This window comes from Gigantopelta aegis, chromosome 4 (assembly GCF_016097555.1).
Source record: "Gigantopelta aegis isolate Gae_Host chromosome 4, Gae_host_genome, whole genome shotgun sequence".
NCBI classification, from domain to species: Eukaryota; Metazoa; Mollusca; class Gastropoda; order Neomphalida; family Peltospiridae; genus Gigantopelta; species Gigantopelta aegis.
Window position 1 is genome coordinate 41,152,326 of NC_054702.1, and position 24,394 is coordinate 41,176,719.

The 24,394-nt window shown below is 39.4% G+C and overlaps 2 protein-coding genes across 5 annotated transcripts in view; one reads left to right on the forward strand and one right to left on the reverse strand.

The window, feature by feature from the left end:
• Window positions 1–22,779, forward strand: part of LOC121370556 — a 65,921-nt gene extending 43,142 nt beyond the window's left edge. For 3 of the 4 annotated variants that reach the window (XM_041495863.1, XM_041495865.1, XM_041495862.1), the window contains 4 exons: window positions 10,844–10,957; window positions 18,592–18,792; window positions 19,922–20,053; window positions 21,037–22,779. In XM_041495863.1, coding sequence (XP_041351797.1) covers window positions 10,844–10,957; window positions 18,592–18,792; window positions 19,922–20,053; window positions 21,037–21,893 — 1,304 coding nt within the window. In that variant the 3' untranslated portion in view covers window positions 21,894–22,779. The remainder of the gene's footprint in view (window positions 1–10,843; window positions 10,958–18,591; window positions 18,793–19,921; window positions 20,054–21,036) is intronic. The other variant, XM_041495864.1, reaches the window with a different exon arrangement.
• LOC121370560 overlaps window positions 1–24,394 on the reverse strand; it is a 407,496-nt gene that overhangs the window by 322,993 nt on the left and 60,109 nt on the right. The gene's annotated exons all lie outside the window — the stretch shown is intronic.

The window sequence follows — 24,394 nt, forward strand, 5'->3', positions numbered from 1 at the left end:
CCATGGCTATGATATTGCTTCCTTGCCTGAAACAAGTAGTACGTGATGGGAGGGGGAGGCCTCCCCCGGAGAGGGAGATAGTTGGTATAAGAATCATGATATAATAGTAGACGGGACGGGATCTAGCTCAGTTGGTATAGTGCTCTCCCGAGGTGGTTAGGTCGAAGGATCGAATCTCCTAGGTGGACCCATTCTCTGATTGGGTTTATTAAGTCCCATTCAGGGCCCCACGACTGGTTAATCGTGGTGTGTGCTGTCCTATCAGTCGGAAAATTCATATGAAAGACCCCTTGCTGCTAATGGAAAAATGTAGCGGCAATCACCAATGGTCTGACATCCAATAGCCAATGAATAATTAATCAATGTGCTCTGGTGGTGTCGTTAAACAAAACAAACTGTAAACGTTCTCCGGCTAAACAATAAGCGCACTTTCAAATTAAAAGAGCATTTTTTTCGTATTTGCCATAGTCATTTAACGCCCCCCCCCCCCACACACACACACACACACCCCTCCCCCAGGTACAGCATCGGGTGTTTTGAAATGGGATCAACGATGGCGTCCATACAGTAAATTCTCATCGTTATCATTTAATGGGTTTATTGTCAGTTTTAACCTCCTTCCCCCCCCCCCCCCCCCCCCCCCCACACACACACCCCTCGGTAAATGACTCCATTACGCCATCACGCAGTACTTCCACATTCCGTGCATTGGTTTCGTCGTGGGATGGGTTATTGTTCTTGGTGACCGCAGCTTTTCTCTGGTTTTCCTTTCGGCGAATACCGCGGTGTGGTCAACCGCGGTAACAACTCGGTAAAATGGCTTTAGGGTTCTTGCAAGAAATGTGGGTGTGGGGGGGGGGGGGGGGGGGGGGGGGGGAGAGGGGGTAGATGGTCCCCAGAAAAGTTGTATTTTAAAGCCTAATAACAAATTTTACACACTTATTTTGTGGGTTTCGGGGGAGGTTCGATATATTTTCACAATGTGATTATTTCATGCACAGTCCATGTTACAAAGTTACGGTTTGTTTTGTTTAACGACACCACTAGAGCACATTGATGAATTAACCATCGGCTACTGGATGTGAAACATTTGGTTAAATTCTGACTCGTCTGTAATCTTCCAAGGAAACCCTGTACATTTTGTTTCCATTAGCAGGAAGATAACTCTGGGATTTTGTATGAACTTTCTCAGAGGTAGAACAACATATACCACGACTTTTGATATGTCAGTCGGGGGATACCTATTTAGAAGGGGGGGAAAAACAATGGTTACTCCTCCGAGATTCTATCCTACGATCCAATCACCTCAGGCGAGCGCTCTGTCCACTGAACTAAATACTATCCTAACCATTGTAATAAGGGAAAAAAAGAGTAAAGTTTGTTTTATTTAACGACGCCTCTAGAGCACATTGATTTTTATCTTAACATCGGCTATTGGACGTCAAACATATGGTCATTCTGACATATTTCTTTAGAGGAAACCCGCTGCCGTCACATAGGATACTCTTTCCGATGAGCAGCAAGGGGTCTTTATATGCACTTTCCCACAGACAGGGCAGCACATACCACGGCCTTTGATGACCCAGTTGTGGACCACTGGTTGGAACGGAAAATAGCCCAAACTGCAAATGGGTCTACAGAGAAGGATCGATCCGATGACCGACCGCTTCACAGGCGGACGCTACCGCTTGAGCTACATTCCGCTCCCTTGTAATAAGAAAGGAAGGAAGGAAATGTTTTTATTTAACGACGCACTCAACACATTTTATTTACGTTTATATGGCGTCAGGCATATGATTAAGGACCAGAGAGAGAGAGAGAGAGAGAGAGAGAGAGAGAGAGAGAGAGAGAGAGAGAGAGAGAGAGAGAGAGAGAGAGAGAGAGAGAGAGAGAGAGAGAGGAAACCCCCTGTCGCCATTTCATGGGCTACTCTTTTCGGTTAGCATCAAGGGATCTTTTATATGCACCATCCCACAGACAGGATAGTACATACCACAGCTTTTGTTACACCAGTTGTGGAGCACTGGCTGTAACGAGAAAAGGCCCAATGACCGTTGTAATAAAAACATGTACATGTACATGTAAATATCTCCGCCCGGACCCGCCATTTATCACTGAATCACTGGAATGAAACAAAAGTGATCGATTGATTAAATGGAAAGCAATATATCGAGGGCTGATAACCATAAATGGATATGTTCAAAGTCGAGATTGTCAGAAGCCCCCCCCCCCCCTCCCCCAGTTAAAACGTTTACAAATTTCTCAAAAAGAAAGCAATTTTATTTATTTATTCAAATTATATAGTTTTACATAACCCTTGTTAGTTGTAGCCTATGCTCCCCCTCTCTCTCTCCCCCCCCCCAAAAGGGGGGTGGGGAGAAATCTATATTTAACCTCCCCCCCCCCCCCCCCCCCAAGTCTATACAACTCTCATTTTTCGCAGTGAACATAGCCTGTTCTGGGGCCAAATTTACTACCCTCTCGAAACTTTGCAATGATGCGATCTGGGGTCGGGATTTAGCTCAGTCGGCTGAGTGCTCGCCTGAGGTGCTTGCGTCGCAGGATCGAACCACCTCGGTGGATTCATTCAGCTGATTTGGTTTTTTGTTCTCGTTCCAGTCAGTGCACCACAACTGGTCAAAGGCTGTGGTATGTGCTTTCCTGTCTGTGGAGTAAGAGCATATAAAAGATCCCTTGCTGCTAATGGAAAACAAAATGTAGCAGGTTTCCTCTGAAGATTATATGTCAGAATTACCAAATGCCTGACATCCAATAGCCGATTATTGGTTAATCGATGTGCTTTAGTGGTGTCGTTAAACTAAGCAAACTAACTTTTTGATGCTATCTAGTAGTGTAGTGCAAGAAGACTTACAAAGACGATGCGATGTTCTTTAAAATAGAGCTTGGTGAATTCATGAAGTTGTGTTTTTTTATGTATCCAAGCAAACTGATGTATTAAAAAGTATATATTGTTTGGGTGTGGTGTAGACGGCCAGATATTTTGCTATGGTTTCTGTATCAAAGTACGAATAGTAGAACATGTATATTGATTTTTTGTTGTTGTTGTTGTTGTTGTTGTTGTTGTTCTAAATCGTTGTTAAACTTTGTTGATGATGGTGATGGTCGTTAATAGCTAGGGGAACAGATGAGCACGTGGAAGTTCACCCCCATCCCCCACCCCACCCAGAAGGAAAACACTTTAAAAATCGTGGGGGTTTTTGTTTTGTTTTTGTTCGTGTAGTAGGGCGGGGTTTTTTTTGTTGTTTTTTTGGGGGGTGGGGGGGTGGCTTTTTAAAGAGGGTTGGGTTTTCCTTTTTGTTTCGGAGGGAGAGGGGTCTGCCTCTTTTTGGGGGGTTAAAGGAGTTTATGTTTCGGAGGGGGTAGACGTCTGCCCCGTTATTTTAGATTATACAACCCTAAGTATTGCCTACATACTATGGTATTCTGGGTATTATACCCTTAATATCAATGTTAAATAAATATGAAACATTATTATGCTATTTTATGGCACTGGTTATATATTTTAACCAAGCGTTTCCGGGAGCTACGGGTGAAACAATTCGTGTAGAGTTTTCAATATTTCGTGGCTTTCGCGCTTAACGGGCACGCCGCACGACAAACGTTTTTTTGCGAAGTGGTGTGAAAGTGACAAGACATGGAAATTGGTCCTAACAAAGGCACTTCAGTGTTTTCTATTTCCTCAAATGAGTGAGTGACGAACCGCGAGTGTATTCAAGTAAACCCATGTGTTAAAATTGCCCCAAGTTGATTACTTTTGTCTTGCATAACAAAAAGAGTGCTTCCAAAGAGGAAGACTTTTCAAAGCCCTGCTCTGGAGGATAACAAAGGGACTGCACTGTGGCAGATGTGTTTCGTTTCTCTGCTCGTTTGGTTTTCATCGCACTCGCGAAATAAAAAAAAAAAAATGCGCCGGGCCTTATGAAAAACACACACTTTTTATTATTTTTATAAGTTATATCAAGAGATCGGTGACAGTTAATCTCTCAAACGCGTGTAATTAAAATAAACAGTGGACGCCTTTCGTTCGAGCGTTCATGTTTTCAGCTTGATGAAGAATCATAATTTTATTTTCATTTTTTTTTCTCTCACTCTCTCAATGTCACTCCGGCGCGCAGTGTTATAAATGTCAAAGAGTGGGTAGTAGTCGGTTTTCAAGCGCCACAATGAAAATATCACCAGCGTGGAAATCCCACCTGCCAAGTATGTCTCTGGTCACCAAAGCCAATATATTGATTCCGACCATACACGAGACGGATGTTCCGACGCTGTTTTCATTTCTGTAATTCAATTTGTAAACTTGAAATAATCATCGCTGGTGCGTGGGTGCGTACTGCAGTATGCGACACAAAACGTAACAGTGGTAATAGTGGGCGTTTACTGTTACAACATATGACATCAAGACAGTCATTCTGAAACAGTCTTCAAAGGAAATCCGCTTTCCTTTTTTAAAGTCACTATCCCCTCTCTCTCTCGTTCTCTCTCTCTCTCTCTCTCTCTCTCTCTCTCTCTCTCTCTCTCTCTCTCTCTCTCCCCCCCCCTCTCTCTCTCTCTCTCTCTCTCTCTCTCTCTCTCTCTCTCTAGATATATATATATATATACACACATATATAACGGCCACCATAAATCCCGCCCTATGTATTTCCATTTTTATTTTACCGGTATATAACAGCCACCTGTTCAATGCGGCCAGCGGCCACTATTTTTTTACCAAAATGTATGGTTGAACCTGCTACAACAGCCATAAGCGTACGAGACACAGGGGGTTGGGTGGGTGGGTGGGGGGGGGGGACTGCCCCTGGAGAAAATCCTTAAATTCGGGCAAAAACAATAGAGAAATTCGGGCAAAATGAGCAGGCCTGAACACTTTTCACCATATACTTTCATTATTCTACCCAAAATGTAAAAATGTCTGGCGATTCATTTGCTGTTTGGCAGTAATACTAATATCAATAAACGTTGTAATCCAGATTCAAGCACTTTAATTCGGGCAAAAATCAGCCTGCTTTCCCCCCCCCCCCCCCCCCCCCCCCTAAAAAATGGGAGCCCCATACGCCTATGATAACAGTCATAAAATTACAAGAACCACTATTTTTTTAACAGTTAAACTTGCATGTTTTGACTTGTTCCAGTTACAATATAAAGATATTGGTTTACTTAAGTTGAAACAAAACAGGTACATACACCAGGGCATCATTAATCGTACATGTATTTGCATCTTATATCTGTGTGTATATGGTCTGTCTGTGTGTGTGTGTGTGTGTGTGTGTGTGTGTGTGTCTCTTTCTTTCTTTCTTTCTCTCTCTCTCTCTCTCTCTCTCTCTCTCTCTCTCTCTCTCTCTCTCTCTCTCTCTTCCGCCCCTTGGTGTTGATGTCTAATTGTTTTTTTCTTTGTATCGGTAGACCAATTGGATTCCCCGTCCCAACTATTGCTCTGTGACTTGTATATCAAAGGTCATGGTATGTACTGTTCTGTTTATGCTGCAAGTGGGAAAATGTAGCGGGTTTCCTATGAAGACTGTCAGAATTACAAATGTTTGATATCCAATAGACGATGATTAAAGTTTTGTTTTGTTTAAGGACACTACTAGAGCACAATGATTAATTAATCATCGGCTGTTGGTAATTCTGACACGTACATTTTCCTAATGCAGCGAGGAATGTTTTATATGCACTTTGCCACAGACAGGAAAGCGGATGTTGTGATGCACTGTTTGCAATGAAACCTCAAAGAGTTGAATGGATGTGGTTCGATCCTGCGACGCAAGCACCTCAAGCGAGAACTCAACCAAATGATTAATTAATGGATGTGCTCTTATGGCGTCGTTAAATAACAACAAATGTTGTTTTTGGAATCTATGTACTGTACTATTTTTTAAAACCAAAAACATGTAGCGGGTTTCATCTCTAAGACTCTATGTCAAAATTACCAAATGTATGACATCCAATAGCCAATAATTAATCAGGGGTGGGAATTCTCCCCGGATCAGCTGTTTTCCTTTCATGGAACATTGCGTTTCCTCGCATTTTAATCGTCCTTTCCTCCAAAATGTGTCAGATGGCACAGATTTTAACCTAGGATTTCAAGAATTTCAGGGACCCCTCTAGATTTCTTCTTTTTTTTACAGTTCACCAATTCCCATCCCTGATTAATAAATCAATGTGCTCTAATGGTATCGGTAAACAAAATAATCTTTAAGTTATTAAACCAAACTGTACTAGCAAGAAATTGCGGGAAAACCAGTTTCCAAACATAAATAAACCAGGAGACCGGATTGATCGGATTAACAAGGGATTGTCAATGGCTTTGACCCCGGCGAATGTCTTGACCTTTTCTCAGTTGACCTCTGCTTTCGTATCATTTTGTTCGGATCTGTCGAAACACGATACCGTTTGGATTTATTGTTTGAAAAGCTGAAGATGAAAACGTCCCCAACATCCAGTATGCTATTGAGCATTGATTTATAAAATAAAAAAATAAAAATAAAAGTATTTTGTTTCTTCTTTTGTTTCTTTCGCTTTTTGTAATATATAATAATTAATCTTCCAGTTAGGCCTTAAAATGTGTTTCTGGGAACGTGTCAAAAAGAGTTACGTACAGTCTGTCGACTTAAAAAAAAATCTACATTTTTAATCTTTTCACCTACATTTTACTTTTTTTAATCGAAAAAAAAAAGATACATTAAGAAAATAATTAGGGTCGGCGTTTTTTGCTAGGTAGGGTCGAGTTACCGAAAACACAATTGTTTTACGCATTACAAACAAATCAACAAGTTACACCAAAAAGGAACGAAACCAAAGAACCACGATGATATTGGCCAATAAAATTTAAAAAAACCCCACTTAAAAACAAAAAGAAAACTGTCACAAATACGCATTTCTTTATGTAAACATAAGCACCTTGTTTATGTATTTGGCAGCAGAAGTTGCATAGAAGCAGTAGGTACAACTTTATTACGCAATTACGACGTACACTATTAGCCGTGATGATTACCAGTCTATTATAAAATCTTATTTCCTGTTTGTTACACCGTTTCGAAGATAACATTCTGCTCATTCTTTCTTCCTAAGCGATTTAAGTTGTTTAGGAACACCGGCCGTCGTAGGGTTGTTTTGCATGATTTGACCTGTTTGGAATTTTGAGTCACAACCACAAGTCTGCGTGGATAGGTGCCAAGCGGGCTAAAACAAAAACCCTCCACTCCTTCAAGCCAAGGTCGTTCTCCACAACTTGAGTCATTCTTGTGAAACGATTTCCGACATCTGAAACCACTGCATTCTGCGGTTCATGTTTATGACTGACTTCCATGTGATAAGGTAGATACAAGTATACTAAAAGACACGCATTTGACGCTTTAACTCGCTTTGACTCGATTAAAAAAAAAAAAAAAAAAAAAAAAAGAAGAAGAAAAGTTGTCTTTAATTTGTTAGTGGGTTTGTTTTTGGATCTTTTCTGTTTCGTTATAATAGTATTGTTTGTTGGGGTGTTTTTTTAATATTTGTTTTGTTTTCGTTTGTGTTTTGTTAATTTTTTAGGGGTTTTTTTTGGGGGTGGGGGGGTTGTTTTATTTTGTGTGTGTGTGTTGTTGTTGTTATTCTTCTTCGTTCTGGGGTTTGTGTTCGTTTCGTTTTGTGTTGGCTTGTTTGTTTGTTTCTTTCTTCTATTTTATTTTTGTTTAAATTAATTCAGATTGTAAAAAACACCCATGTGATTCAAATATATATGTCAGCTTCTTCATCATAACATATTTACAACCAGTGAAAAACAATAAAACGCATTTCACACAAAAACAAACTCAAAATGTGTTCCTTAAAAAAAAAACAATCCCAGAAGCTCGCTCTTGCAATCTCTCTCTCTCTCTCTCTCTCTCTCTCTCTCTCTCTCTCTCTCTCTCTCTCTCTCTCTCTCTCTCTCTCTCTCTCTCTCTCTCTCTCTCTCTCTCTCTCTCCAAAAACAAATCCAACTGGCGCATTGTGAGGAGCAGACCACGTGCCGCTAGCAATCACCCGGATGAGTGCCTCAGTCTGCGGGATGCTTGCTTTGTTTTTGTAATAAGCGCTATTTAACACAGAACTTGTTTGCTTCCAACCGACGTGAAACCAGCGTTTTTACACTTTTGTGTTTTATAATCGAGTAACATTGTCTGCTTCAAAACCCTGAAATCGCTTGTCGAGTCCCACTGAATAAATTATTAATGGCAGATCATAAACAATACGGCCGGGCGTTATTTGATGCACGCGCGTTCACGTGAAACGGTTTTTTTTCGTTATAGTGTGAAGGATACCATCCGTACACGGGATTTAATAAAGGTTGGGTCGAGGGGAGGAGAGATTGGGCGGGAATTGTTGATATTGTTTTGAGAGTATTGTCAGGGATTTTGTTTTTTGTTTGTTTGTTTTGTTTTGTTTTTTTATTATCTGCGACTATAGTTAAACCAATCATACGTTTACTTGTTTGGAATCTATCGTAAATTTACGTCTGCGACTATAGTTAAACCGGTCATACGTTTACTCGTTTGGAATCTATCGTAAATTTACGTCTGCGACTATAGTTAAACCGGTCATAGGTTTACTTGTTTGGAATCTATCGTAAATTTACGTCTGCGACTATAGTTAAACTGGTCTTACGTTTACTCGTTTGGAATCTATTTCACGTAGAAAATGTTATTATTACGGAAGATGGAGGATTTTATTGACAAAAGAAAACGAAATATGTGTATTTTAAACTGTATTTGGGTTATTGTTAATAGTAACAAGAACTGTGGTTTAGTCGTAGATTTACGTTTACGTGCAAAACTAGGCTTACGATGTTTTGAGAAATTGGGCCCAGGGGCCTATTTCACAAAACATTGTAAGTTTACGTCTGCAACTAGCAGTCATATCATTCATTAATTTTTACGTGTTTGAAAATTACATCATTACGGAAGATGGAGCATTTTAAGAACAAAAGAAATTGAAATATGTGTACTTCAAACTATATTTCTTGTACTATAATAATAATAATAATAAGAAGAAGAATTGTGGTTTAGTCGTAGATTTCCGTTTACGTGCAAAACTAGGCTTACGATGTTTTGTGAAGATGAGCTCAGTATTTTACCAAACGATAACATTTAGCTTATGTCATGGATATGGCTTCATATTTACATACGGTAGATGCCATAGTTTCTTCCCAGCTTATATTATGAGAATGGTTGAAGTAATGGCCCAAATTAAAATTACAATTGTTTTTAACATTTTAAAAAGAAGACTAATTTAGCAATAAGGAGTGTACAGAGCGGTCATTAAAGCAGGTTTCTCAAGCGAATTGTTAAATTATTATTCAACTATTTAAAATTGTATATCGACGTTGTATTTCTTCTCCGAACACGCCAGTTTTCAACGGACGTGCCTGGACATTAAACTGATATAGGCACGCAAAGAGTGACATGACCATGTCCATGTCCTTGACTATGATCATGACCAGTCTTCGATGTTCTTTGGAAGTAGTCACCAATATAAATTATGTACAAATGTATTAAAAAGGGACTAACCTGAGTTTTCAACCTCTGTAACATAATTATTTCCACATTAAAAACAAAACCTTTTTAACAACTAGAGTTAAATCTGGTTTAGAATATCAATTTCTGTATATCGACAGGAAACAGGAAATGTTTTATTTAACGACGCACTCAGCACATTTTATTTACGGTTATATGGCATCGGACATATGGTTAAGGACCACTGAGAGAAGAAACCCGCTGTCGCAACTTCATATACCAGTCGTGGTGCACTGTCTGGAACGAGAAATAGCCCAATGGGCCCACCGGCAGGGATCGATCTTAGACCGACTGCGCATCAAGCGAACGCTTTACCACTGGGCTACGTTCCGCCCCTCTGTATATCGAATACATGCATTTATGGTTGTCCTTACGTTTGCAGTAGCGCAAATTTCATTTCACTTCCTAATATAACTTGTTTCGTACGTATAACATTATCTGAAGGTAAAATACAGTTTGGGCTATTACTAACATTATTAAAACTAGTCGTGTTTGTATTATACACTAAGATAACGATATTATGAAATGTGGAGATTGTAACTTTAAAAAATAAATATAGGCTTAGTCTTAATCCCTCGAACAGTGTATATAATGGCTCCCCACCCATCACCAATACAGCATTATTGGAGATTTAATAGAACAAAGTGTAATAACAGATCAGCGTGGTTTGACATTTGGGAGGTGTTAGACGGCGTCAGTGTGTTGGCAGTCGAGATCTTTGTAATACCGAACTTGATCGATTGGTGTTTTCCGGCGCTAATTCTTGCAAAATATACTTCCCGTAATAAAATAACATTTATGTCAGGGGTCGAAATTGACTAAAATTCCTTCCGGACATTTGGTCCAGCAAGCAACACAAATCGGTTGGAACGGTAGTATTTCGACCGCTGTATGTAACCTTTATGGTGTTACTTTACTGTCTGGGTCTGTGGTTGCTTGACGTGAGTCTGTTTCTTCACATGTGGATATTAAGGACAGTCACATTAATTGTATTTATGTTTGAATATCTATAATATTGTATGTATGTCAGGTTTGATTAGTACATACACAAGTACAGATATTAACGCACTGATACGGGGGATAAAAATCTTCTAATTTTTTGCCTCACAAATTGTGTCTCATGCCATTGCTGGGACTCGAACATATGACGCAGTTCCCAGACCACCACGATAACCACTCGGCCACCGATACATTGTATGTGTGCGTGCGTGTGTGTGACTGTGTGTATATCAAATGTCTGTCTCACCATCTCTGCGCACCTATTAATTGTTTACCCTCCTTATTTGCAGGTAAGAGTTTTGCCTTGACCATCACCGTAAGCTGTAACCCACCGGAAGTAGCCGTCTATCAGAAAGCCATCAAGGTCACGGTCGATGGACCGAGGGAACCTAGAAGTAAGACAAGTAAGGTTTTTTATATAGTTTGTTTTTCAGATCATGGCCGTCTTTGTTAATGTGCAAATGCTGCAGGTTGTTGAAGACTTGACTCAGTATAGTCATTACATTATGCACTTTACTCTATATCACAGGGCAGAGTTCCACGAAGCGATCTTAGCGCTACGATCACCTTAAGTGCATAGAGTATTTATGCACTTAAGGTGATCTTAGTGTTAAGATTACTTCGTGGAACGGGGCCCTGAAAGGTATGTGATCTTTGAGAGAGGAATGGCATAACACGGGCGTTGGAAAGTACCAAAAAATGGTGGACACACACACACACACACACACACACACACACATAAAATATATAAAAACCATAGTTGCTGCTACAAAGTTAGGGGGGGGGGGAAGGAATGGGGCACATGTCCCTTTGCGCCCCCCCCCCCCCCCCCCCCCCCCACACACACACACAAATTTTCCGGGTTCGTGCCGAAACAAATTAGGTAGGGTAGGTCGATATTTTATCTCATTTGATACATTCAACCTTTACGGGTCCAGATAAAATGTTATGTATGTATTCCTTTCACCTACATAATCAACAAAAGTTTAGCCGCAACGCACACGTGGCGTCACATCCAATGTGTTTGAGCCCTAACACTGAGGTAAAACCCGCTCTCAAGACAACTAAAAAGATTCAGATGATTTATTTATGATGACATCATTAACAGTACATCCAACATAATCTGTCTAGGCGTCGTGTGAGAGGGGGAAAAAATGCCGACATGCACGATTTTAACCGTGGATTGCCTAGAGCTGCCGTGGTGCCGTTCACATGGGGATTACACGTAATTCGAATCGTCCGACGCGTGTGCGAGCTGCGTAACGCACGTAGAAACCGCGGTAAGAATACTTCCGGCATAAATCATGCAACGCTCGCATAAACCACGCACCGTTCGCACAATCTATATACTACCCGCAAACCAAATGCGTAGCGTACACAGAAACCGCATACCGTCTTCAGAGACCACGTAGTGCCCCACAAAAACCAAATGCTGTCCACAGAAGCACGGTGCCTCCCGCAGAAGGCGCGTATCATCTGCGTTTAATACAGTGTCCTTTCCGCTGAAACTGCGCATAACCGTTAAGGTCAATTCGTACGTTGATTGCTGACTTTATGCGCAACTAAAATGTAATGTTTTATTAGGTAAACTAAAACGCGTTGAACGAACGCCAAATAAAATTTAATATGAACTGTGTTAAAATCATACTGAAATGACTGAAAAATAATGAAGATTAGGTTTGAAGAGAAGCAGGATTGGGCGAGTCAACTACTTGGTATAAATCTAGCTTTAGACATAGGGTACAGCGCTTAGAAACCGGGTATGTGGAAATAACAATCTACCTTGAAACAAAATTCTAAATTGTTCTAAGATCAACTATGTTGCATTTAAATAGTGGAGTAATGTGAAGTATTGCTGTCGCGTTTAGTGTACTGTTTTTGGATGTTTTTGGTCCAAGTTCTGATCTCACTCACCGTCCTTGTCCAAGAGTGAAGACGATCTTTACAGAATTGGCTTCACCTCTACCCACTCCATGCACATTAGTCACCCACCACCAACCCAAACTAGCCCAGCCTCCAGCGAGGTGTGTATAATGACAACATATTCACACCAACAACGTTAAACATGTTTTCTGCGAGAACCTGGGTGTTTAAAATAGCTCGGTGTGTCGGGTAATCATAGCATATCACGACTGGTATACCAAAGGTCGTGGTATGTGCAGTCCTGATGGTGTGTGTTTGTGTGTGTGTATATATATAATATATATATATATATATAATATATATATATATATATATATATATATATATATATATATACTGATGGAAAGAAATAAGGGAACACATCAAATTGTAGATCATATTTAATTCAGTACTAGGGTAGTAATGTCTATATTTCATATCATGTTGTGATGTGGGACTGAATGTCTGTAGTGTTGAATGTGCTGCCTACATGTTGCCAGTCAACTTCTGACAATATCAATTGATTTTTGATGCAGTCATTATTTTTTGTTGCAAACTGTCGGATCCTTTATTTCTTTCCATCAGTATATATATATATATATATATATATATATATATATATATATATATATATATATATATATATATATATATATATATATATATATATATATATCCCATTTAACGAGTTTCGTCTCTAAAACTTTGTTAACATTACCAAATGTTTGACATCTACTAGCTAAATATTAATACGCCAAGGTGCTCGAGTAGTGTCGTTAAACAAAACAGACTAACTTTTGTAATAATATAATATTTACACAAACAACATTAAACGTTTTTGTTACCAGATCATGGCTGTTTAATACAGCTCGGTTTGTTGGCTAATGATAATAATAATATATCCACACAAACAACATTAAACATGTTTGCTACAAGAATATGGGTGTTTAATACAGCTCGGTGTGTTGGCTAATAATAATAATAATATATTCAAACACACAACACTAAACATGTTTGCTACCAGAACATGGCTCTTTGATACAGCTCGGTGTGTCGGGTAATGATCGGGTTGACAACGGTCAGCCTAAGTCAACAGTGTCAAAACGGAAACCATCCTCCCAACTGTCAAACGGCACGTGTCGACTCCCACGACAATCAGATTCGCGATGCATATCTTCCAAAGAATAAAAGGATAGAAAACGGACAAGGAGTCCATTTTGGCATCGTCTTATAGTAGTCCATAGCTATAGGTGTGTTCTCGTAGTATGATATGCGGGAGCTATTGGTTTTATCCGTTAGGTGCAAATTCCGTTTGTCCGGAATTCGTATGAGTGTACGTATACGTAATTCACAATACGTAATTCGTAGCAATGCCCGGAATCCGTATGAGTATACGTATACGTATACGTAATTCACAATACGTAATTCGTAGCAATGCCCGGCTTAACTCAACGGCTTAACCATTGCGGCGTTACAACTCTCAAAATTCAGCTCAAAATACAATTCAAAAATCAACTGCAAATTGGTATTACGACGCACTGTCAGAACGCACCTTACGAGCCCTAAAGATTCCAGATAGATTTAAAACTTGTGGCAACAAAATAATATTACAAATTATTACTACGACGCACTCGCAGAAAACACATCTTATTAGTACCTTATAGCAAAGATTGCGGATGGATTTAGAAAACTTCAGGCAAGATTGTGTGCATTGATCCACAACCAAATTGTTCATAATAGCCAATAACCATTCCAAAATAGCTGGCCATTTTGTTGGAAACGTTATCTTAAAATAATTTTTTGAAAAAGAAGAATACAATAAACAAAAAAGCAATGTCCATCCTCGAGTGGGTATTTGACGGAGCGGAACGTTTAGCATGAGCCGAGAAGTCTTTAAGTGACCATCATGTCGCACGACCTCACCTGCCGACCACTGGTCGAGACGCCGTCCACCTTTTGTCAAGACGAGAGTGTGGGTTCTACCCGCTGGATCATCAATTCCAAACGCGGAGTGTAGCCGCAGACAGCCTGTTATTTGCGGATTATGGATCGCCTTGTTCCTACTGTTTCATTCTGTCCGAACCGGGAACCCTTGTCAGTCCAACGTGACCAGCACGCGGCCGCTGTATCCATTTTTTGTTTCCATACCCTTTGTCTATGCAGACATAATTCCTTTTTCATATCTCTGGGCAAAACTGATTTCTATGGAGATTCCTTTTTTAAACACACCATTTATTAATTTTTTTCAGAGATTGTGATAAACATTAAAGATATTATTTTGCTATAAATCGTCTGCTTCAGAAACTAGTGGCTGCTTATTGCTCTTTCATTTGGTTTTTTCTTTCAATATGGTCCCCGTTTAATCTTTTTATGACCTTTGTCTTCTTCGTGGTTAGTCAGGCGGGTCTAACCATATCAGTCTGGTACCAGTCACTGCCCCCATAAAACACAATACCACTTTTCAAATATACTGTTTTATGTCAAGTATTAATTAAACATTTTGAATCCGCGTGGTTTTAGTATTTTGAATAGGTGCTGTTCAGTAAGGTGTTTAATCACTTTTACCTCTAGTAATCAGTTTAAAGGGTCAATCCCGAGTTTACAACTATTGTAAAATGTTTCCGACCAATAGAGCCTTTTCGATGATGTAACATACAAATTAAATACATTTTCTTATTTAGAATATCTGTGTCTGTATTTACAAGGTGTTTGTTGTTGTTCTAATGCTTGTAGTAGCTCAATAATTTCATAAGTACAATCAAATATATATCACGAATTAAAGTAAAAACTGAGAGTGCTACAAACATTAGTATATGACCGCAGACACATTCGATATACAGACACTATGCTATCGCAAGCATCTTAAATGGCTGCAAACTCAGGACAGTCCTTTTAAATGTACACATGCATTTAGCTAGTTGCATGAAAAATACGTATACCTAAATAATATATTTATTAATTTAATGCAATAAATGTAAAAAGTAAATACCTACAGCCTACAGATAGAAACATTGTCATAAAGTTTCAAATGTTTGTAAATATGGTAAAATGTGCATTTGCAAATACACGTATTCATGGTAAAATACAATTGCATGGCCAAAGGTTGGCTATTAAAAGTTAGTAGCTCTTCGAAATTTATTTGGTGTAGTGCAACCTTCAACTGATAAAAAAATTAATTTGTTTTGTTTAACGACATCATTAGAGCACATTGATTTATTAATCATCAGATATTTTATGTCAAACATTTGGTAATTTTAACATTATAGTCTTGGAGAGAAAACCAGCTACATTGTTCCACCATCCCACAGACAGGATAGCACATACCGCGGCCTTTGATATACCAGTCGTGATATATATATTATTATTAACAGACACACACTGAGCTGTTTTAAACACCCATGTTCTGGACTTTGGTATACCAGTCATGGTGCACTGGCTGGAACGAGAAATGGCGGTTAATGATTGTACAAGTTTAACGTGTGAGACGAACTGGAGGATAAATTCAAAATATCATGTTATCTCGGATTTTTTTATATTTTTTTTACTGTCTAAATATCCACTGAGCTCTTGTCTTATAGTTATACTGGTTTAGATTTGTATAATCCAATCTCGGGAGTGGCAGTCCTCCTATGGTCAAGTAATATAGATCGTCCTGAGATTGGCAGTCCTCCTGTAGACAGAGCACTGGCCGTGATTCACGGGGACAGTCATGACCTTGTAAAAACTTCCCCTCGAATCTGCCTCGTGCAGAAATATGGGGCCAGTTGTGCAAACGTTAGTTAATTTTAACCAATGGTCAACAGAAATGTTCAAAGCCAAGGACTGAATCAGTACAAGTAATCATTAAAAATATAATGTTGAAAATTGATTTATAATAGCCATAGGTATCAATATACATGTATATCAAATCTAAAGTTTAGTTTGGCGTATCATAAAATATTGTTTGTTTCCGGTTACCCGACCGACCCTAATTTGAACCTGCCGACCCTAAAACTTTTTTTGTATATCCAAAAATGTTTTTTTTAATATAACAACGATTTCCACGAAAACATTCCAAGACTATCATAAGCACTAATTTGGTGTCATTTAAGGGATAACCCTACTGTGTTTTCCGATTTGCGGACATATATCGGTGGATTTACTGTCGCAAATTTAGTTTTATTGGCGACCCATTAGCCACGAAATGTTTTTTTCTAACAATTGAGTGATGGAGTTACTTCCCTTCAAATTGAAGTTCGGTAACTTTCGTGAGATATCGGGCGAAGAGTCGGAAAATAGTTTTCACGAATATTATATGTGATCTTTTCCGATTTACTCTACATCTAGCGTAGCGAGGTGTTCCGATTAATAATAATAATAATAATAATAATAATAACTATATTTAATGATTTACTCCAGCGACAAACTGGCCTTGTAGAAATTTAGTGACCTTCTGATAAACTAGGGGAGGGATGTTTACCGATACTGATGGAGTTTACTGCCAAATCAAATGATTAAATATGTCAGTAAGATCTCGATGCGTTTCGTTATTTTTTGTAAGTGGTCACCTGGGAACTTCGCGGGTTTCCTCTAAAAACAGTGACAGAATGACCATGTGTTTGACGTCCAATAGCCGATGATATTAAAGATAAAAATCAATGTGCTCTAGTGGCGTCGTTAAATAAAACAAACTTTACTTTTAAACATTCGTTTGAGCATCCTGAGCATTTGTACTGCATTTCTATTCATTGGACTAATTGATTGCTTCAAACCAAGTGTGTACTTTAATACTGGATGCATACAGAATAAAACTGACATTGCAAATTATAAAATTGGTAACTCTACCATTTCTTAGATACACTAGGAAAGATAATATTCATTATTTTTTTTAAAATGTTATTGTTGGACAGGTAAATATAGAACCCTTCTTTTCAGTTTTCATTAAAAGAAATTGTTATAACTTATTTACTGGTTTCCATCCAATTAAGGTTCAACCAAGTCTGTCCTGGACCAGTACAGAAGTTCAGTGTTAGTATGAGAGTAAACCTTCTGCCTGTTATTAAACAGCAAGGGGTCTTTTGTATGTATTCTCCCACAGATAGGTTAGCACCATGATGCCCTCAAAATGCCTTGCCTTTTATAAATGTATAAGTTGCCCATGTAGAAAGAAGCCTTTAAACACACCTATGTGGATAGTACTACATATTTCCTTTTTTTAATTAAGTTATGAAATAGATATAGAAAATAAAATGACCATACGGTTTTTGTCCTTTTAAAAATTGTATAATGAAAAAAAAAGCCCTTATATTTAAAACTGCACATAAAATATGCCACCAAAACGTCACTTTACATGCCTTACTTCATTTCTACGGAAAACACTATGATGAATGGTCTTGTTGGTTTGCATAATGCATTTCTATACATGCAGAGGTTATTTTGGATACCGGTAGTCAACACCTTTATTTAATAACCATAAATAAAATTAGTTTCCAAAATAAAATGTTTTTCCTACCTACCTACCCTGTATTTTTCCAGCATGTAATAGGAAACAAGTAATTTTTTTTTTTCGGCCTTTGTATTTGTGCAATAATAATTAAAAGAAAAATTATTAGACTAAACCCAGAGTTAATATAGCGGTGCTTTTAACAACGAGCTACAGATTTGCAAAGTGATCAATGTTTTGTAGTTCAGATTTCAAGTCGCAGCCCTAGTTTCAACCCGTAAAAATAGACACTAAGTTTAGTTAATCTACAAACATGTAACACATTTGGACAAAGTTACAACAGAGTGAAACAAGAGTCTACTGAAACGACGAAATACCCTTAAAAATAGATTCCATAACTGTTGCATGTCAGACGCATGTGCATTTTAAAAATATGATAAATGCATTTTGTGATATTAAAAACACCAGGATGATCAAAAACACTTCGGGTGTACGGGAATGGATAATCTAAACAATAAAATCTAAGTAAAGACTGACTTCAGTTTATCAAAAACGGCTTTATAGTAAAAAAAAAAAAAAAAAAAAAAAAAAAAAAAAAAAAAAAGTACGCCTTAGTGTTTAAAAACTAGGGTCTGTCACTTTAATATTTTAAAACTCTTTCATGCTTAATGACGGTATGGGTCTCTTGTTACATTTCACCTTGGTTCCTTCCAGAACTGCACACGGATGATCACCGAATCCACCACAGAATCAGCCCACTAGACCTTCAGCTGGAGCGAACTCCACTACCCAACCAGATGGCAGTTGATCGACACCTCAGTCACATGGCCGAGCTCGAGAGACTGAGACGTGCGTCGTCAGGGTCAGAGTCCAGATCCATTACAAGCATGGAAGCAAATGGGTTGAGATCATCAGGTATGTCCGTGTATTATTATTATTATGTTTTTTTAAATAAATATTTATTGTCCCAGATCATATACTTAGCAGTGTCGGGGTTGGAGCCCCAAATCACTGCCGTACATATATATCCATGTTCTAAGCAACAACAAATATGTTAAAAATAACAAAACTAACAGAAACTGACTAAAGTTCAACACATACATCCAGTTGGACATGAACAGTGATCTATAATATAACTATATTTTTATGATCCGAGATTTAAACGAGAATAGAGAAAGTACGAATGAGAGGGAAAAGAATCAGAAGGGAGAAGATTTAGAAGAAGAAGAAGAAAATGTATGTGTATTTGTCAAGACAACTGTCCAGTTCTGTGTAGGTCATTGACTGCCTATGTGTGTTATTGTCTCAGTGTGCCTTTGTATGTGTATGTAAGCGTCTTGATTAGGTTATTACATTTACAGTATGCTATAGTTAAAGTTGTAACTGCAGTTTCTGGATATTTATTTCACTAAACATAAAACATCGTGAGTGACAGTCACTATTGTCTAGGTATGTCTTCTGTGTTATTGCTTGTTCTTCATCTCAGCTCGGAACTCACATTATGGTACCCTCTATACCCCCAAAGGTTTCAGGCACGTCTGTCTTAGGTCCGATCTCTGGTATGGCCAGTGACTTGACCTGGGACAGAGCTTTTGGAGTTGTTTTTGGAGATTATTTGCATTTGGTCAGAAGAGAGCGCATCCTTAGTAATAAAACTGACAGTTGTCATTTCTTTGTTGGAAGGAAGGAAATGTTTTATTTAACGACACACTCAACACATTTTATTTACGGTTATATGACGTCGAGGTTAAGGACCACACAGATATTGAGAGAGGAAACTCGCTGTCGCCACTTAATGGGCTACTCTTTTCGATTAGCAGCAAGGGATCTTTTATATGCACCATCCCACAGACTGGATAGTACACACCACGGCCTTTGTTACACCTATTGTGGAGCACTGGCTGGAACGATGGGAATTCCCCCACCGATGGGAATCGATCCTAGATCGATCGTGCATCAGACAAGCGCTGTAGTACCACTGAGCTACGTCCCACCCCTTTCTTTGTTCGAGTGTCATTGAACATCGATATATTTATTTCTACAGACATTCTAGCCAAACAGCTGGACAGAACTCCAGTTGGTTACTACGACACTGTACCATACACCAAAGAGACTGCCTTGACCACACGTTCACCTCCATTGAGCCAGCATCAGGCCGTCATATCACATATAACAGGTAAGACACTCAGACATGTTAAGAATTTGAGATCTCTTGTACGAATGCACAGTCAATGTACCTTAAATATTTAAATGGTAAAAAAAATATTAACAATCTCTTTTACAAAAAAAATGCACATTCATTGTACCTTTGGTATTTAGTAAACAGCAAAAAACACAACAAAAAAACAATTAACGCCAAGAGTAAGTATGTCTTTTGAAATTCCTATTTAGAAAGGGGTATTAATGAAAGAAATAATAGAAGCAATACCAATCCATGTTTAGTTAAAGGGACAGACCCTAGTGTTTAACAACTACGGCATTTTGTTTACTATTAGAGCCGTTTATGATCACTCAAATCAAACATTACTTATATTTTATTGTTTAGATTATCCAATTTCTGTACAACCGAAGTGTTTCTGGTCATCCTGGTGTTTCTAAAACAATCAAAATGTATTTTTCATATCTTTAAAACCGCATGTGCGTCTGAGAAGTAACGGTTATGTAGTCGCGTTTTAGTCTATTTTTAAGGGTATTTCAACATCACAGATTCTTGTTTCACTCTGTCGTATCCAAATTTGTTACAGGTTTGTAAATTAACTAAACTCAGTCTTCATTCAAATATTTTGGACAAGCATTTCGCAGTGCTCCCCTATACAAAAACTTCCACATGTCCATTTCATTTCAACTTATTTTCGTGCCTTTATCCAATTAAGGTTCAAGCACGCTGTCCTGGACACACACCTCAACTATCTGGGCTGTCTGTTCAGGACAGAGGGTTAGTTCTTAGTTGCTAGTGGTTTGTGAGAGAGAAGAGGGTGTAGTGGCCTTACACCTACCCACTGAGTCGTTAAAACTCGCTCTGGGTGGGAGCCGGTACCGGATTGCGAACCCCTGTACCTACCAACCTTATGTCCTGTGGCTTACCCAGGACGCCACCGAGGCCAGTCGACATGTCCATGTCTAGAAATATTTATGTGTACGTTCACCTTCGTCTTTCAGGTCCTCCGCATTCCATTGTGGAATGTCGGGAACGCGATGCACGGGAGTCACGCCTGATTGCAGTCAGCACCGAACACGCCATCGTGACGCAGCACAGCATTGTTTCACACGACAGACACTTGCCCATCATTCCAGAGGCCAAGAGGCCGGACTATACGACGTTGGAGTCGCGACTGCCTCTCGAGCGCAGGATTACGTTAGAATCCAGAATTCCACTCGTTTTACCTCAGTATCCAAGTTCAACGGACGTCCGGATCTCTGACCCCCGAATTCCAGACCCGCGTTTTCCGGAGACCCGTTCGCTGTTCGTTCCACCACAGACAATACCATACACGGCGAGCAGCTCCAACCTGTCGATCCTCGAGGAGAGTCGTGCCATCTCTACACTGCCGGGAGCGCTGCCCGTGACGCACAGCAGCTACCCGCTGATATCACCTCACGAGTTCTTCACGTCCATCAATCCGCCGATCACGGCCTCCTACCTGGCCGGGTCTCCATCGCACGTCATCTCGCCCACGTTCCTGTACCCTCACCTGTACAGTTCAGCGGCCCACGACCAGTACCAGACGCGCGTGTACCTGCCTTCTGGGGAGGTCAGGACCTACGAGGTGTTGGGGCCGCGGTGTACGGATATTCCGATACGCGTGGAAAAGCCTGTCCCGTTACCAGTGCCGTCACGTTTGGCCCTGGAAAGTCATTCGTCGTCATCGTCATCGTCGTCAAGACCAGCAAAGGATGAGGATGTCGTTACAAACAGTTCCCCATCCCACGAGGTAGCGCGAGGTGACCCCAATCGCAAGTCGTCTCCAAGGAGACAGGGGCACGAGGAACCTGCTACAGTGTGGCGGCCATATTGAAGTTCAAGTTATGTTCAACTTTGTTTAAGGGTGCTGTGCAATCTTTCACTGCCGGATGTACTTAGAGTGAAATGACCAAAATAAGAGGACCTCGTCGGCTCTAGCAATGTTTTCATCGTGTGTTTATTATTCCAGAGAAATGACTCTAGCTTTGCTCAATGACCAAAGACCGTAAACCTTCTTTTTTTTCGATGGACTCTTTCTATTTCTTTTCCTGAGACTTCCATACGAAAGTGCTTAAACTGTGACCATATCAAATGTTACGTCCTGATCCACACACACACACACACACACACACACACACACACACACACACACACGTTTGTGATCAAATTGTTATTATTGTATATAATACAGAATGTTTATTCTTTCCTGTGAAATAATGAACTTCCCAAAACAACCCAAGGCAAGGGGGTTGGTAAACATATTTTATTATTAATATTATTATTATTATTATTATTGTTGTTGTGGCTGTTCACAATGAAAAAAACTTTTGTCACCTTTTGTGATGGTACTTTTTTGACAAATATGTCATCATCGATGCTTTATTTATACACATGTAATACGGTATACAACAATCTATTTTATGCCTGTTTGTGATATTATATTTGTATTAATTTTTAAAATGGTGTTTTGAAAGCGGAACAGTGCTAAGGACGTATGTCCAACGTGATTGCATTTACGACTATGTATTTAGTTATACTAAAGGGCCAGTGTTCAAATACGGATTGTGTGTAGAATAGAAGTCACCCATATGCCTTTAACTGTTCATGTTGTCACACTAGTTTGATAAGGGGGTAATTTTCGATGTTTTACATTTTGTGTTCATATCGTTATGGAAATAACGGTTTCAGTATATAGACAGATAAATATAATATACTTTCGATATTTGACAACTTTTCCATTGTATTTTTGATAGTTACGGTTACGGTTTTTAAACTAGTCTTTACAGTTCAGTTCTTACTCGATAATCGAATCGTCATAGTCAAAGTGTTGCGGGTTGCGGGTAATTTTAGCATGCTCATATACTACGACGGTTTCGAGCATGTCTGTCCCGGGTCCCGTTTCTGGATAACCAGAGGCCCGACCCAGGACAGATTCTAAGTGTTACATTAAAAGTGACGATGCTGTAGACTGAGTACAGAATTTCACACCAAAGCCGTACACATGTTATTGGCAAAAGAGGTGTTTGGATATGTTATACGTTACCCTGCTAATCATATCAGGAAAATATGCGTGATATTTGTTCTATACAAATCATTTTGCATGGCATCGTCGCAAACCAGTGGTTCAGTTCGGTATGGGGTGGGATTTAGCTCAGTAGGTTGAGTGCTCGCTTGAGGTGCTTGCGTCGCAGGATCGAACCACCTCGGTGGATCCATTCAACTGATTGGGTTTTTATCGTTCCTACCAGTGCACCACAACTGGTCAAAGGCCGTGGTATGTGCTTTCACGTCTGTGTGAAAGTGCATATAAAAGATCCTATGCTACTAGTGGAACAAATGTAACGGGTTTCCTCTCTAACACTCTATGTCAAGTTACCAAATGTTTGACATTCAATAGCCGATGATTAATAAATCAATGTGCTCTAGTGGTGTCGTGAAGCAAAACAAACTTTAACTTCGGTATGGATACTCTGTATTTGGATATCAGTACAGATCTGGGGCCTATCTCACTAAACTCTCGTAACTTTGCGATCTCGCAGTGCAATGCTAAAAGACTTGCAAAGAGGATGCTTTGTTGTCTAGCAGAGCCCAAGAGACCTTTGTGAATGAGGCCCCTGGTCTAATTCATTAAACTCTCACAGTTTTGTGATCTCAAAGTGTAAGGCCAAACGCCTTGCAAGGCCGATGCAGTGTTACAGGAGAGCTTTGTGGATTAGACCCCAGGACCATCGACTTGCGAAGCTGCTTGCATGGATTAACATTTTATTCAAAACGTCCCAGAATTCACCTAAGAATTATCTTTTGGGGAGTCTTATCGCCTTCTGCTCTGTCTTCCGATATTGATATCACTAATTATAGAGTATACTCCAACTCCGATCAGGCGCGTGTGCAGGGGAAGGAGGGATTTGGGGTTCGAAACCCAACTCCTCGAGCAATTTTTTTCAGTGTATTTTGGCGGAGAGCATAACTCGACTCCCCTATAAACTTCGCTCGCAACAAGTCTACCCTCTAGCAACACACGCGCCTGCCCATCCAGTTTAAACTGTAATCTGTTGAATCACTAATTAATGGTATCATACATCATATTTGCATTTATTACATTGGTTGGTCTGGGCGTGTTTTTCCCACTAAATATATATATTTCTCTGTTTACCAAATATTAGCCTGTCTTACACTCCTAACAGGATTTCTTTGGGGGGGGGGTGCTTTAATGTCACCCGCCCCATATAAACATTATTGGATCCGCCAGTGCGTGGTTAGGTTATTGCTGTCAACATGTTTGTTAGATCTACGTAGATACATTTATTGTGAACAGGTTTACAATCTGTCCATGGA